The sequence below is a fragment of the Oncorhynchus masou genome, chromosome 32, assembly GCF_036934945.1.
Source record: "Oncorhynchus masou masou isolate Uvic2021 chromosome 32, UVic_Omas_1.1, whole genome shotgun sequence".
Classification (NCBI taxonomy): domain Eukaryota; kingdom Metazoa; phylum Chordata; class Actinopteri; order Salmoniformes; family Salmonidae; genus Oncorhynchus; species Oncorhynchus masou.
In genome coordinates, this window is record NC_088243.1 from 67566856 (window position 1) to 67582537 (window position 15682).

General features: G+C 41.4%; 1 protein-coding gene across 8 annotated transcripts in view; it reads left to right on the forward strand.

Moving 5' to 3' along the window:
* The window catches only part of LOC135526501 (glutamate receptor 2), a 64206-nt gene that overhangs the window by 41166 nt on the left and 7358 nt on the right, over positions 1–15682 (forward strand). For all 8 annotated transcript variants that reach the window (XM_064954924.1, XM_064954921.1, XM_064954922.1 and 5 more), the window contains exons 4-11: positions 8916–9112; positions 10944–10997; positions 11542–11700; positions 11992–12159; positions 12472–12576; positions 12902–13009; positions 14183–14389; positions 14546–14913. In XM_064954924.1, the coding sequence (XP_064810996.1) occupies positions 8916–9112; positions 10944–10997; positions 11542–11700; positions 11992–12159; positions 12472–12576; positions 12902–13009; positions 14183–14389; positions 14546–14913 (1366 nt within the window). The remainder of the gene's footprint in view (positions 1–8915; positions 9113–10943; positions 10998–11541; positions 11701–11991; positions 12160–12471; positions 12577–12901; positions 13010–14182; positions 14390–14545; positions 14914–15682) is intronic.

Below are 15682 nucleotides of genomic sequence, written 5' to 3' on the forward strand. Positions count from 1 at the left end.
TGTAACTGGAGAATCCAATGGGTTCTGGAAGTTTTTAATAACTGACTCTGTTCAGTAAATTATCATGTTTTTGTTCTTGGTTCATTGTTATATGGCCTAAAAGGTTGGAGAAAGGGTTTATCCATACATCCTTCATTTTGGATAGGTAACTCTTCATGAATTGTTGTTTGTTAATGTGTTCCAATGTTCTACAAAGTGATTTGATTCTATGGATTATTCAATCACATTGAGCTTTTTTTCTGATTTGCTGTTCCTTCTTTTTTCTTGGTGCATTTCTGTTCTGTTTTAGTGTTTCCACATAGTGAAGGTGTAAGCTAAGGTTTTCTGGGTCTGTGTTTTTGGTTGGGTAGGTTTCTCAATTTCTTTCTAAGGTTTTAGAATTCTTTATCAAACCATTTCTCAATGTTGTTTATTTTCTTAGGTTTTCTGTTTTCTGCTTCTATTACATATGTTAGCTAATAGTTCAAATATACTGTTCATGCTTCCAACCGCTACGTTTACACCCTCACTATTGCAGGGAAACATTTTTGTCCAGGGAAATGTCTAGGAGGGATTTGTTGTTGGCCAATTGTTTTTTGGTATGCGTCTACACTACCCCCTTCCATTTATAGCATTTCTTAACAGCATGCAGTTTTTTTGGCTTTGATGCTTCATGGTTGAGTTTTGCTCTGTTCACATAGATTGTGATTTTACTGTGGTCTGAAAGTGGTTGGCTGACTGTAAATGCCCTGGGAGACTCTGGGTTGAGGTCAGTGATAAAGTACAGTAGTCTACAGTACTACTGCCAAAAGATGCATTATACCGTGGCAAGAAGAAGTATGTGAACCCTTTGGAAATACCTGGATTTCTGCATAAATTGGTCATAAAATTTGATCTGATCTTCATCTAGGTCACAACAATAGACAAACACAGTCTGCTTAAACTAATAACACACAAACAATTATATGTTTTCATGTCTTTATTGAACACACCGTGTAAACATTCACAGTGCAGGGTGGGAAAAGTATGTGAATCCTTGGATTTAATAAGTCCCTCCTTTGGCAACAATAACAAACGTTTTCTGTAGTTGCGGATCAGACCTGCACAACGGTCAGGAGGAATTTTGGACCATTCCTCTTTACAAAACTGTTTCAGTTCAGCAATATTCTTGGGATGTCTGGTGTGTACTGCTTTCTTGAGGTCATGCCACAGCATCTCGATCGGGTTAGAGGTCAGGACAGGGCCACTCCAGAAGGCATGTTTTCTTCTGTTGTAGCCATTCTGTTGTTGATCTTCAAATGGCGGAAAGAAAGCCTAACATTCTCCTGCAAAATGTCTTGAGAAACTTGGGAATTCATTTTTCCATCGATGATAGCAAGCTGTTCAGGCCCTAAAGCCGCAAAGCAGCCCCAAACCATGATGCTCTCTCCACCATACTTTACAGTTGGGATGAGATTTTGATGTTGATGTGCTGTGCCTTTTTATCTTCACACATAGTGTTGTGTGTTCCTTCCAAACAACTCATCTCTAGTTTCATCTGTCCACAGAATATTTTGCCAGTAGCGCTGTGGAACATCCAGGTGCACTTTTGCAAACTTCAGACATGCAGTAATGTTTTTTTTGGACAGCAGGGGCTTCTTCCTTGTTGTCCTCCAATGAACATCATTCTTGTTAGGTATTTTACTTATCATAGACTTGTCAACAGAAATGTTAGCATGTTCCAGAGATTCTGTAAGTCTTTAGCTGACACTCTAGGATTCTTCTTAACATTGAGAATTCTGCGCTGTGCTCTTGCAGTCATCTTTGCAGAATGGCCAGTCCTAGGGAGAGTAGTAACAGTGCTGAACTTTCTCCATTTATTTTCTCAATTTCTGTGCTATTAATCTCAGCCAAGATAAAGCAAAGCAAAAACAACAACACAGAGTTACACATGGGATAAACAAACATACAGTCAATAACACAACAGAAAATCTGTATACAGTGTGTGCAAATGAAGTAAGGAGGTAAGGCAATAAATAGGCCATAGAGGCGAAGTAATAACAATTTAGCAATTTAGGGGGGGGCTACATAGGATGTGGCCAGGGTTGGTTAGAGGGGGACGACTGGTTGGGGGTGTGGCTGGTGATGCTGTGGTCTGGGCGTAGGTCCTCTGGGTGCAGGTCTGGGGGGTCTGGGAAGGAGACTTGGTTCTGGGAGGGAGTCTTACATGTCTGGGTGGGGTGCTCATCATTCTGTTGCTCCTGTGTGAGGTACTGGGTCTGCGGTTGAATGCTATGAATCTCAGGGTCCTGGCAAATCTTGTAGAGGTGTACCTGGTCATAGAGGCTGTCCAAATCAGACAAACAGAATGATCCCTTTGATTATTGTCTAATTCCTTCTCGCATCTACACTCTCTCCTCCTCTCACCTTTTCCCTTTGCTTGGGACTTCAGTGCACAACACATCTCCTGTCTATGACTAGGAAAAAAAACTTTCTAAGCCAAACTTTTATATCATAACCACTAACCTCTACACAGCCTACATCGTTGTCACCATATTAACATCATAGTCAACATAGATACTAGAACTAAAGCGTTAGTAAACCTGCTACAATCATGCAGTGTAGTGTACAGTCAACAGCAAGCAATTTAGCAGTTACATCGGCGAGCCCCAGTGGCAAAATATTTATAAAACCAAAAGCTTACTTTGACTTAGAAGAGTTCCAGTGTTGGATAGCCATAGCCAAAACATTCTAGTTAACATAGCATCCTTCACTGTTTGAACTGGGTGTTTGTACAGTGCCTTGCGAAAGTATTCGGCCCCCTTGAACTTTGCGACCTTTTGCCACATTTCAGGCTTCAAACATAAAGATATAAAACTGTATTTTTTTGTGAAGAATCAACAACAAGTGGGACACAATCATGAAGTGGAACGACATTTATTGGATATTTCAGACTTTTTTAACAAATCAAAAACTGAAAAATTGGGCGTGCAAAATACCCAGAGGAGGACGGAAACTAGCTGACCTCTGGCTACATCATGGTGCCTAACCATCTGAGTCTATTAGGAGCAGAATATCTGGATTTTTTGTGTCCTCGGTGGGTGTGGGGGGGGGGGATGTCAAGAGGGCTATCAAGGGGGCGGCTGACAGGGGTTGCTAGGAGGGGGGGGGGTCTAATGGGTTAGTGGGTCCTGTCTTGTCTGTCCTGGCTGTGGTCGGGGTCTGAAGAGGGATGTTCTGTTGGCTTCTTTGGGGGGGATGGCCAGCTCACTCACGAGTTGTTTATTGTCCCATCTCAGCTTTCTCACCTCCTCCTTCAGCACTCTCCCCCCTTCCTCCTGCTGGGCTGTTTTTCCTCTCCCTCCTGTTGGAGTTTTGTCACCACAGTCCAGAGTACAGACACGTCTCTCTCCCTTTTCAGCTCTCTGGTTTAGGGGGTGTTGTTGTGCTGGTCTGTTGGTACCTGTGCTGTCTGGCACTTTCTCTCTCGCTCTCGCTTTCTCAAACAGGGCTGGTTACAGTGGAGTGTGTAATAGCATTGACTGCATTGAATAGGGCTCAAGAGAATATCCATGGTCTCAGAAGGTCCAATTAGCATGTGCTAATCCTACAGTGCTAGTTGTAGTGGAATGTTGTGCTCGGGTGAGCTACATAAAACAAGTATAATGGAATGTTTTATTGAGAATGCTAATGCTATAATGCTAGTACCTTGTTGATGAGCTCTCTCTGGCTCGCCCTTTGTGCATATTTCCTCATCACATTGCTCTGCCTAATTAGGTCAGATAGATCCACACTCATTCCCATGGCAACCGATGTGCAGTGCGTACACTGGTGTGGTGGCTCATTGGTGTATGTGGATTGGTGTGTGTGTGTGTGTGTTTTTAGAGTCTGTGTGCATGTTTGTGTGCTTCCCTGCATCTGTCTGTCTGTCTGTGTGTGTGAATGGGTGTTGTCGTTAGATATAATGAATCCCATCAGCACATTGGGTCTAGTTACTAAACCTACGCCTCTACTGACTTCCTCGATAGTCCTTTGAAAGCGATACTGTCAAGGCTACAATGGAATTTGGAGGGACATTTAAGAAAGAGCAGATTTACGTTGCTGTAAATAATGTGTTCTCAGTCCCTTAGGGAAATAAGGGTTCAATGTAAATGAAATGGGCTCCCAATACCATTCTACAATGTACCAAGGTATTGAGGAGATGCAGCTAACATGTTGATGTTGATGAACTTGACAGTCACGCAAGAGACTTGTAATGCAGTCAGTCAAATTATTATTACTGTCTCATGCTTCCTACCAGGAAGAGTTTGTACTGGATACATCAATGATTGGCTCAAAGTGGGTGCTTAGCTAATTATCCAATTAAGAAAAGTGGTAGCTTGATTGCTGTCCTGATAATTGACTGCCACTTTTAAAAAGTCTTGAGTCTTTCCCAGAATTTCAAATGGACCCTATCCCCTCCTCCCTAGTCCTTCCTCCCGAGCCCTGTCACGCCCTGACCTTAGAGATCCTTTTTATGTCTCTATTTTGGTTTGGTCAGGGCGTGTGTTGGGGTGGGAATTATATGTTTTGTGTTTCTATGATTTTCTATGTTTTGGCCGGGTATGGTTCTCAATCAGGGACAGCTGTCTATCGCTGTCTCTGATTGGGAACCATACTTAGGTACCCTTTTTACCCACCTGTGTTTGTGGGAAGTTGACTTTGTTTGATGGCACATAGCCTTAAGCTTCACAGTTTGTTTTGTTGGCGACATCTACTATAAAAAGTATGTATGCTCACCTTGGTCAACACGCTACACCTTGGTCCAGTTCTTCCTTCAACAGCCGTGACAAGCCCCTCCTGTAGATCTGAAGGGGTTGGATAGGAGCAATATTGCAAAAATGATATCAATCAAAAGGCAAACGTCAAGCAAGTACCATATTTCCTATACCTAGCCAATCCCTTCAGATCTCCTAGTGTCCACGGATGAGGGGCTATGGGGGTCCATTTAGATTAGATCTGGGAAACAGCTGTAAAGATTTGACTTGATGTAAGACTAACTTTGATGATGATTTACACAGCTTGACCACCAAGATCTTGTCCACCCCTTGAATATTTTGACTAAGCTTCAACTGGCATTCTTTGAAAGTTGGGGATAATCCTCGCTCTGCAGTGTTGCACAATGAAAGATAAGAGTTTTGTGTAAAATTCGGGTTTCTCATTAAGTGCAATTTGTTTCATATCTCCCTATGGTTGCTTGGGGCATTAACCCTTTTTATGGGGTTAAATTAAGGTTAGATGTTTTGTAGAACATATTTCATCATTGTTCAAATGGATGGGATATGATTGGCACCGAGCTCAATTACAACTTATATTGTATGTTTGAACAATAACACTATATGTTTCCAAACCATGTTGATGAGAAACAATGAGGAGTGACACCTCCGATACAGAATTAGTATAACACTCAGAATGAACCCATAGTGCACTTTCCCTTTATCTGCATGCAATTGAATTGGGGGGTTTAGTCTAGAGAGAGAGAGGTAATGCAAGTATAGGTTCACACCTTGAGTACAGTGTTCTATATTCTGACTGAACTCAAAGTGTGGTTCATTCTATCTACAAAGGATTGAATCTTGAATTAGAATCTAGGGAGATGTTCTGGACGTGTATGTGTGTTTCGGCTCTTCTCTCAGCCTTTGCCCCCTCTGTGGGTGAGAGACAGCTTCTCTGACAGCCTCTGACGATCCTTCAGCCTCACCACTCCTCCTCTCCCAAGGCGCTAGCTGTCTCCACAGCCCGTCTGTCAGCCATCCACTACCCGCCATGATGGAGGGAGGCTGCATGGGAAATCAGCCCGTCTCGACGCCCAAACTGTTTGGGAAATGGAAAATGAAGGAGAAACCCCATTGGTCTATTGTTTTTTTGGTTGGTGATGTTTTTGTTGATATTAAGAATGGCATACATACTAGGCTGGCACAATGTGGAATGATAGGAATATTTTTCATGGAAAGTTCATTACTGGTATGGTATGGTGTTTTCACTTCACCTAGAGTATGTTACCTGTAGATATACTGTAGTTTTGGGCGATCTGTGTCTAAAGTACAATACAGGCCAGAGTTTGAGGAGAAAGAAGGAAATTAATACTCTAAGGTATAAACACAGTGGGACTATGTAGACAGTAGAGGGGCAGTCATGTGAAACAAAGGGAAAAACACAATGAACACAATAATGATTGACCCAATACTTTGCATATAACTATGCGGTGAGTATAGAATTCAATCATCTTGTCTATAACAATTTTTCTGCATAATTTCTCAACATTTTTATTGGAAATACAGTGGGGCAAAAAAGTATTTAGTCAGCCACCAATTGTGCAAGTTCTCCCACTTAAAAAGATGAGAGGCCTGTAATTTTCATCTTAGGTACACATCAACTATGACAGACAAAATGAGAAATAAAATCCAGAAAATCACATTGTAGGATTTTTAATGAATTTATTTGCAAATTATGGTGGAGAATAAGTATTTGGTCAATAACAAAAGTTTATGTCAATACTTTGTTATATACCCTTTGTTGGTAATGACAGAGGTCAAACATTTCCTGTAAGTCTTCACAAGGTTTTCACACACTGTTGCTGGTATTTTGGCCCATTCCTCCATGCAGATCTCCTCTAGAGCAGTGATGTTTTGGGGCTGTTGCTGGGCAACACAGACTTTCAACTCCCTCCAAAGATTTTCCATGGGTTTGAGATCTGGAGACTGGCTAGGCAACTCCAGGACCTTGAAATGCTTCTTACGAGGCCACTCCTTCGTTGCCCGGGCGGTGTGTTTGGGATCATTGTCATGCTGAAAGACCCAGCCACGTTCCATCTTCAATGCCCTTGCTGATGGAAGGAGGTTTTCACTCAAAATCTCATGATACATGACCCCATTCATTTTCCTTTACACGGGTCAGTCGTCCTGGTCCATTTGCAGAAAAACAGCCCCAAAGCATGATGTTTCCACCCCCATGCTTCACAGTAGGTATGGTGTTCTTTGGATGCAACTGAGCATTCTTTGTCCTCCAAACACGACGAGTTGAGGTTTTACCAAAAAGTAATAATTTGGTTTCATCTGACCATATAACATTCTCCCAATCATGTTCTGGATCATCCAAATGCTCTCTGGCAAACTTCAGACGGACCTGGACATGTACTGGCTTAAGCAGGGGGACACGTCTTGCACTGCAGGATTCGTCCTGTGACCTATTGCAGATTCAGTCTTCCCAGCCTGGTGCAGGTCAACAATTTTGTTTCTGGTGTCCTTTGACAGCTCTTTGGTCTTGGCCATAGTGGAGTTTGGAGTGTGACTGTTTGAGGTTGTGGACAGGTGTATTTTATACTGATAACAAGTTCAAACAGGTGCCATTAATACAGGTAACGAGTGGAGGACAGAGGAGCTTCTTAAAGAAGAAGTTACAGGTTTGTGAGAGCCAGAAATCTTGCTTGTTTGTAGGTGACCAAATACTTAATTTCCACCATAATTTGCAAATAAATTCTTAAAAAATCCTACAATGTTATTTTCTGGATTTTTTCCCCTCATTTTGTCTGTCATAGTTGAAGTGTACCTATGATGAAAATTACAGGCCTCTCTCCTTTTTTTAAGTGGGAGAACTTGTACAATTGGTGGCTGACTAAATACTTTTTTGCCCCACTGTATGTTTGTATCCCAACTGTGAAATATTGCAAACGTCACTTATTTACATTTTGTTGGCTTTGAATCGTTATTCAAGGCGATTGATTTCTGTCCTAAGAGTTCAGTTCCAACCGAAGGGTATTCTAACAGGTTTCTCTAGCATTCATGGTATCAATATAGTGTCGGAATCTGTTTATTGACGATGCTTAGGGTTTGTGAATATGTAACTTAATTAACACTCTGTTGAAGTTTTTAAGTGGCAGTAGTTTAGTAAAGCTACTGTATAGTGTGGTGATTCCTGACTATCCCAGGTCGATACAAATATTTCCTAAAGACATAAAAGTATGAAAATGCTTCTCACATGTAATGCTGAGTCTGAACATGCAATAAACCTGCATCCCAAAAGATTAACAAAATTATTTCCACTCTGTGAAGATGCTGTCTAAAATACAGTATGTTTAAACTTTACCCAATGCATAGGCCTAATAATTTACAATATTGACCATTAGCCGGGATTCTCTTGTTGCCTCGCGTCAGCGCATGGTGAGCGGAGCTTAAATCAGAGCAAATTCCAATTATCTTCTTTAATGGGCACCGGAGAAACAGTCAACCTTAACTGAGTCATAATGACCCTACAGTAATCATGACTTATGTGTTCTGAGGAAAACGCCCCCCCCCCCCCCCCACATCTCACCTTCATGAACACTGCTGCCCTGTCGTATCAAATCAATTAGCTATAATTCACCATCTAGGATGAAACGCTCACCCCCTTTAATATCAAATCATGCTCCAACTGCCCTCTATGGAGGTTGAGATCAATGCACACTACTCTTGTACCGTCATTAAACAGGGTGGGACACAAGTCGAATAGGAACATTAGAGTAGATGTAACAATTGACTTAAGCCTTGGCCAACTCTTTGTAGAGAATTGTACAGAAAGAATGGGGCAGAGGTAACTGTACACAGGAGTAATTCTTACAGTATGATGAACTGGACTGTGTGGGTCTTATAGCCAGACAGTGTGGTAGTAGAACTGTGTGTTACATTTCACCACAAATGTTGGTTGATGTTGGCTCCTCTAATGTCATATATCCATCTATTTGCATGGATATGAACCCTACAATGAACTGCATTCATGGGTCATGTTCATTAGAACACACCATAGCAAAACATTTTGCGACAGAAAACAAAAACAAGCATTTCTTATTGGAGTAGTTCAAATAGTGCCTTCTCATCTCACCCAGTTTCAGAGCATTTTCTTCATTTTAATGACGAATGAACATGACCCTGTTGTCTGTCCAGGTTTGACCACGCTGCAGGTGGTGCTGGACACGGCTGCGGAGAGGAAGTGGCAGGTGATGGCCATTAACGTGGGCAACCTGAAGGACGAGAGGAAAGATGAGGCCTATCGCTCCCTCTTCCAGGACCTGGAGAACAAGAAGGAGAGACGGGTCATCCTCGACTGTGAACAGGACAAAGTCCGAGACATTATGGAGCAGGTACAAGCTCAGTATGTGTAATGCAGTGAGTGAGATGTTGTTGGCGTGTGCTTGTGTGTTTGATCTTTCTAGCCTTGTGGGGACCAGAAGTCCTCACAAGGATAGTAAAACAAGGAATATGCATACAAGTGGGGACATTTCCTCAGTCCCCACAAGGAAAAGGGCTATTTTAGGCTTAGAATACAACAATAGAATTAAAAAGCATAGAGATTCACATGAACAGGTTATTTCTAAACCTTCCCTAGACCCTGGGATAGTCCATTGAGTAGTATTTAATGCAAGCAGACATGTGTTTAACCAATGCCCATATTCACCCTGCTGTTGCATGCTAGAGCTTTTATCTGAGAGAAAAATAATCCAACCTGGTCACACTCTGCCAAAGCAAGTCACTTAAAATGCATTTTATTCAAATGATTCTTCAAATCTCGATATGTAACTGGATTTCTAAGTGGAGGTGTTACTCATGTGGTGGGATTAGTTGCAGGTGTGTCATTTGAGATAGTCACTAAAATGGCTTTTGAGGTAGTTACTGAAATGGGCTTCCTGTTTTAGTTTCGGTACTGACAAGTGATAACACTGGCAGGTGGCAGTGGGTTATGACTTTTAATCAAAACAATTGTACATGCTACAGGTATAATGTGAAAATATGATATTGCTTAGCATTTAACAGAAATAATTTTTTAACAACTAATTGACCGATGTCGGTTCAATTATTTACTGACGTCGGTTCAAATATTAGAATTGCGTTTCGTTCGTTTTTTTCCTCTGTGAGCTCAATGAGCAGTTTCTCCAGAGATAAATCAGATCCAGCCTGAATTGTGCGATGTAGTAGGGAGTTGTAGTTTCCAACAGGACAATATTCTACATAATTTAGCGCAAACAATGTGGTAAATAACTACAAAGACCATAATCCATTGCGCGCCTACTTGTCCGGTTGGTGTGGGCAGAGATCTCTATATAATGACTAGATGCTCATGTCTCCACCTTAACAATGGGAGATGTTGTTCCAAAAGAAGGAAAGCAGGCGGCAGCAAGCTCAGTTCCAAAATAAGCCATAGAAAAGCATTGGTCTCATTTTGGACAGATTTTAGCGAGAGTGAAACCTCTCGCTTTGCCACTTCCTCTCTGGTGTGTAGAGGGAGAGAAGAGATGAAGAAAGCGTGATCGAGAGGGATAGAGAGCAGTTGCTTTGCGCGGTATCCCTACCGGAAAAGACGTGATCTAAGTGATTGATAGTTGGTATTCAACGGTCGTAAAAGTATGCCTTATTTACTTTAAGGAACTACTAAAATAGTGATTTTGTCATACAGCATAGCCAGCAACTCTAGATGATGAGAGGATGACTTGTAATGAAATAATAAAGTTATCAAATATAACTAATGTAATATACACAACAACAAACATTTTATTAAGGTAAAGTAATGTGAATAATGGATGGTTAATATATGATAAGCAGTAATAGGCATCAAGGGACTTTTATTCATTGTTTTATTCTGTGTTTTTACAGCATTCAATCCACATAATACATAGTGCATTTATTGTAAAAAAAAATGATATATCTAAACCGAAATCGTAAACCGTGATCATTTTTTGATAATCGAACAGAAACCGAATCGACCTCAAAAAGCACTAATCGCTCCACACTAAAATATGACAATGGATTTTTTTTTGTGTTTGGTAGATAGAGTTATAACTCCACTGAAAGTATACAATTTTAATTCTCAAACATGATTGCTGTACCATTTGGAATATGATTACTTGGAGACTGTCTTGTTTGGTTTACACGTCATTATGGTTTCTGTTCGGTTTCCCTATCTGATGTTGTCCCCAGGTCATCACCATTGGCAGACATGTGAAAGGCTACCACTACATCATTGCAAATTTGGTAAGTTTTCACAACTCTGTTTAACCAGCAGTGGAATTGTAATCTCAGGAAGAACAAAGTGATTTGTAAAATAATTTATCAAGCTCAAAGCATCGTGATAAGACATTGAGAACACAGGGTGATTGTCTTCTAATTGAACCCCCTACGTATTACACAATTAGTTAGCTTAATCTATTAAATCATCACTTTCCTGTTTTTTTGTTTTTTTTTGGGGGGGGGGGGGGGTTGACATTTCGATAGCTTGGGACTATAAGGTTCTATCTGCAAAAAGATGATTCTGAGATGATTGGCTTTAAAGTTCCAAACCCTCATTGGTGTGATTGTGTCAGAAATGTTTATCTTTTGAACTTAATAACATCAATAATTATTCATGGTTTTATTCTGTGTTATTACAGCATTCAATCCATTGAACAGAACAAGGTTATGTCAATATCTCAATTTTAACAAAAATGCAGATGGAACCTTAGTCCCAAGCTCTTGATTTGTATGATGGCAAACATTTCCATTTTATCTCCTTAATTTGATTTCTTTGTTTTAATTTCAGGGTTTTGTGGATGGGGACCTTTCCAAAATCCAATATGGCGGAGCCAACGTGTCAGGTTTCCAGATTGTGGATTTTGATGACCCGTTGGTGTCCAAATTTGACCAGATTTGGGAGGCTCTGGAGGAGAAGGAATACCCTGGTGCCGACAGTAAGATTAGGGTGAGTAGATATAACATTGGGTTCGGTTGAGTGGCACTCAGCTAGCATTCTTCTGTCTTCGGGGAGCTGTGAGGTGTCTGCAGATTAAAAATGTTCCTCCCCATTCTCACTCACTCACTCATACTGTGCGCGTGCAAACCCAGGAACACAGCCGCATGCCCACACACAGACACACACACTAACAAGTCGTCACAACCCCCCTCACACACACACCATCTATTCCTCCCCCTCCCCTGTGTCCCCATATCCCCCCAAAAAATCACACACCCATCCCCCTCTGTTCTATTGCAGTACACATCTGCGTTGACCTACGACTCAGTGCAGGTGATGACGGAGGCCTTCCGCTACCTGCACAAGCAGCGCATTGACATCGCCAGGAAGGGCAACAACGGCGACTGTCTGGCCAACCCCGCTGTGCCCTGGGCGCAGGGAGTGGAGATCGAGCGCGCACTCAAACAGGTGATAGCATGGGGTTGCCGTGGCAACAGCTGTCTGGCTCTACCACACATACACACACACACACACACAGACTGAAGTATAAGGACACACACATACACACTCACACACACAAACTCACACAAACACATTCTCCCCTGAGCTAACAGTGACAATCGTCTGCCCACACACAATAGTCAGCCTCCAGCTTTAGAGCTTAGACAACGCAATTTGATTCCAAATCTGTGTGGAGAAACTGAATTGGTTTTGTCTATGACAGAGGTATTTAATTGTGGTGTCTTGCATTTCTGACGATGTGCTTTTGTGTCCTTTTAGGTTCGTGTGGATGGCCTCACAGGGAACATTCAGTTCGATCAACATGGCAAACGAGTCAACTACTCAGTTAATATCATGGAGCTGAAAAATAATGGTCCTGTGAAGGTATGCTAGTGTTTCTGAATATGTCTAGAACATGTCAGAATCTTAATAGATCAAGGTTGTATAATATATGACAGTCTTTAATGTGTTTGTCTGTGATGGAACAAGACAACAGCACATCAGAACTGAACCAATAGAGCAAAGATCTAAAGACATGACATTGGATGGAATTGGCCTACAGAAATCAACCATTTTTTGCAGAGAGCAGAAATGACAGAGAATTTATAACTGTGTAGTTGCTTCAGTCCTTTCCCATCATGTGAAACAACAACACTGTCTCATGACATTTATGGCATTGTTCATTCACTATTCATTATTTCCTCCACAGATTGGATATTGGAACGAAGTTGACAAAATGGCTGTCACAAAATCAGACGTGTTCCCGAATGACACAACAGGGATGGAAAACAAAACTGTCATTGTGACCACAATATTGGTAATGACTTATCATAGACTCTATTCATACTAACTGACTCATGAACACACACCAATTGGATATAATTTCCTTTGATTAGTTTCTCACTTAGCAATTTTTACTAGTCCATAGAATCATGTATTTACGACATTACAGTGTCCATATAAAATCAAATAAAATTGGATTTGTCACATGCATCGTATACAACAGTAGATGTTACCGTGAAATGCTTACTTACAAGCCTTAACCAACAATGCAGTTTAAGAAATAGAGAAAATGGACTAAATATACTAAAGTAAAAAAAAAAAAAAAAAAGTAAAAAAAAAAAATTACAATAACAAGGCTATATACAGGGGTTACCGGTACTGAATCAATATGTGCGGGGGTACAGTTTAGTCGAGGTAATTTGTACATGTAGGTAACGCACCCCCCCCCTTCCCCTCTTCTACAGTGCAGCTACTCTCTGTTGTAATCGTCTATGGATAGTCACTTTAACAACTCTACTTACATGTACAGAGTACTTCAACTAACAGGTGCCCTCGCACATGGGCTCTGTACCGGTACACCTTGTATATAGTCTCGCTATTGTTATTTAACTGCTGCTCTTTAATGACTTGTTACTTTTATTTCTTAATCTTATCCATATTTTTTCCAACTGCATTGTTGGTTAGGGGCTTGTAAGTATGTGTTTCACTGTAAGGTCTACACCTGTTGTATTCAGCACATCTGAGTAATAACATTTGATTTGATTTCAGTCGTGCTTGGCCACACAGTCGTGGGTGAACAGAGAGTACAGGAGTGGACTAAGCACACTGAGGCAGTCCTAATATGGACACCGTACAACATACACAAACCAACCCATAGTTGTCTAGGGGCTCTATTCACTCAGATTTGCAAAAGTTCAGCTTTACAGCATGATTGAAATTTAAAGGCAACCTTCCTGCTTTATCAGAGACTTCATTCACAGTAAATGCTGCTTATGTCGGCTCAATCGGAAATTACTTTAACATCTCTATCACGGAATCTGTAATGCTTCAGCTTTCCATATTGAATAGAGCTCTAAGTCTGTTACAACATTAAGTTTGTGAAACTATTCATTCCTCTGTCATTGTACAAAGCTCACATGTATACCATGATGTAAAGCCTAAAGGCAACCCTACTGGACTGAACAGTGCTTATAATTTTCTCCCTCAGGAAGCCCCATATGTAATGCTTAAGAAGAACGCTGACCTTTTTCTAGACAATGAAAGATACGAGGGCTACTGTGTAGATTTGGCCGCTGAGATAGCCAAGCACTGCGGCTTCAAATACCAGCTGAAAATTGTGGGGGATGGAAAATATGGAGCTCGAGACGCTGAGACCAAGATCTGGAATGGAATGGTGGGAGAGCTTGTCTATGGGGTAAGAAAATAGATACATGGATCTTCTAATACTGATCACATCCAATGACCTGCTGTATACAAACTATTGAAACATTCCCAGTAGTTCCCTTTAAACACAACTAAACCTTATCCTGTTTTGCTAGCACAATAAGCTCCTTCCTCCTCTCTTACCCAGAAAGCTGATATAGCCGTGGCACCGTTGACCATTACCCTCGTCCGAGAAGAAGTCATTGACTTCTCCAAGCCCTTCATGTCCTTGGGGATCTCCATCATGATCAAGAAGCCCCAGAAGTCTAAACCTGGAGTCTTCTCTTTCCTGGACCCTCTGGCCTACGAGATCTGGATGTGCATCGTGTTTGCCTACATCGGTGTGAGCGTGGTGCTCTTCCTGGTCAGCCGATTCAGCCCATACGAGTGGCACACAGAGGAGTACGAGGATGGCCAGATCCAGACTAATGAATCGACCAACGAGTTTGGGATATTCAACAGTCTCTGGTTCTCCCTCGGCGCCTTCATGAGACAGGGCTGTGACATCTCGCCAAGGTGGGTCTCAAACTGCCTCCTGATTGTACGTTGTTAGGCTGGCTCACTGTGATTTACTAGTATTATTTGATTTGATCTTCTGGCTCAGTTTTAACAACCTGGCAAATCATACTACAATGGCCATCTAATCATCTCTCTCTCCTCCTCTCCCCTTTAACTATTCCCCTGGTTGTTGTATAAAAAAATGGCAATGTAATCTCAATCATTTTACCCTGTAAAATAACGAGATAAAAATATACATTAACGATATCCCTACAAACTTAATCTCAGGAAATTACACTTTGATTCACTTCCCGTGGAAGCCTTGAAGTCCTTGTGCGCTTGTGGGCTCAACATACAGCATGATACTTAAACAGACTGAAATACCATAGGCCCAGTCATATTACTGATTGGCGTATAGCGATTTAATGAGGTGTGAGTGCAGCAGATTATGTTAAGCAGGCTCCCACTTTGCACCAGAGAGGGGACAGTCAGTCACATGAATTCTGGGAGATTTGTCATCAACCCTCCTCCTACATATCCACTCCCCCAGTCGTGTTGAGTCAGGAAAGATAAGCTGTGGCGTCAATGTGTTGCTGTTCCCCACCGCATCCCTTTGTGTATGAATGATACTTGCTGATGTATACTGGGAAAGCTAACTTTGTATATTTGCTCCAGGGTGCTCAGTTTCAATAAGTTTATGGTCATACCATTTATTTATATGCCCTCAACAGATATGAGTTTAGTGTGTGTATCCTCCATCTTGAATTGGCATGTATGGATGTTTGGT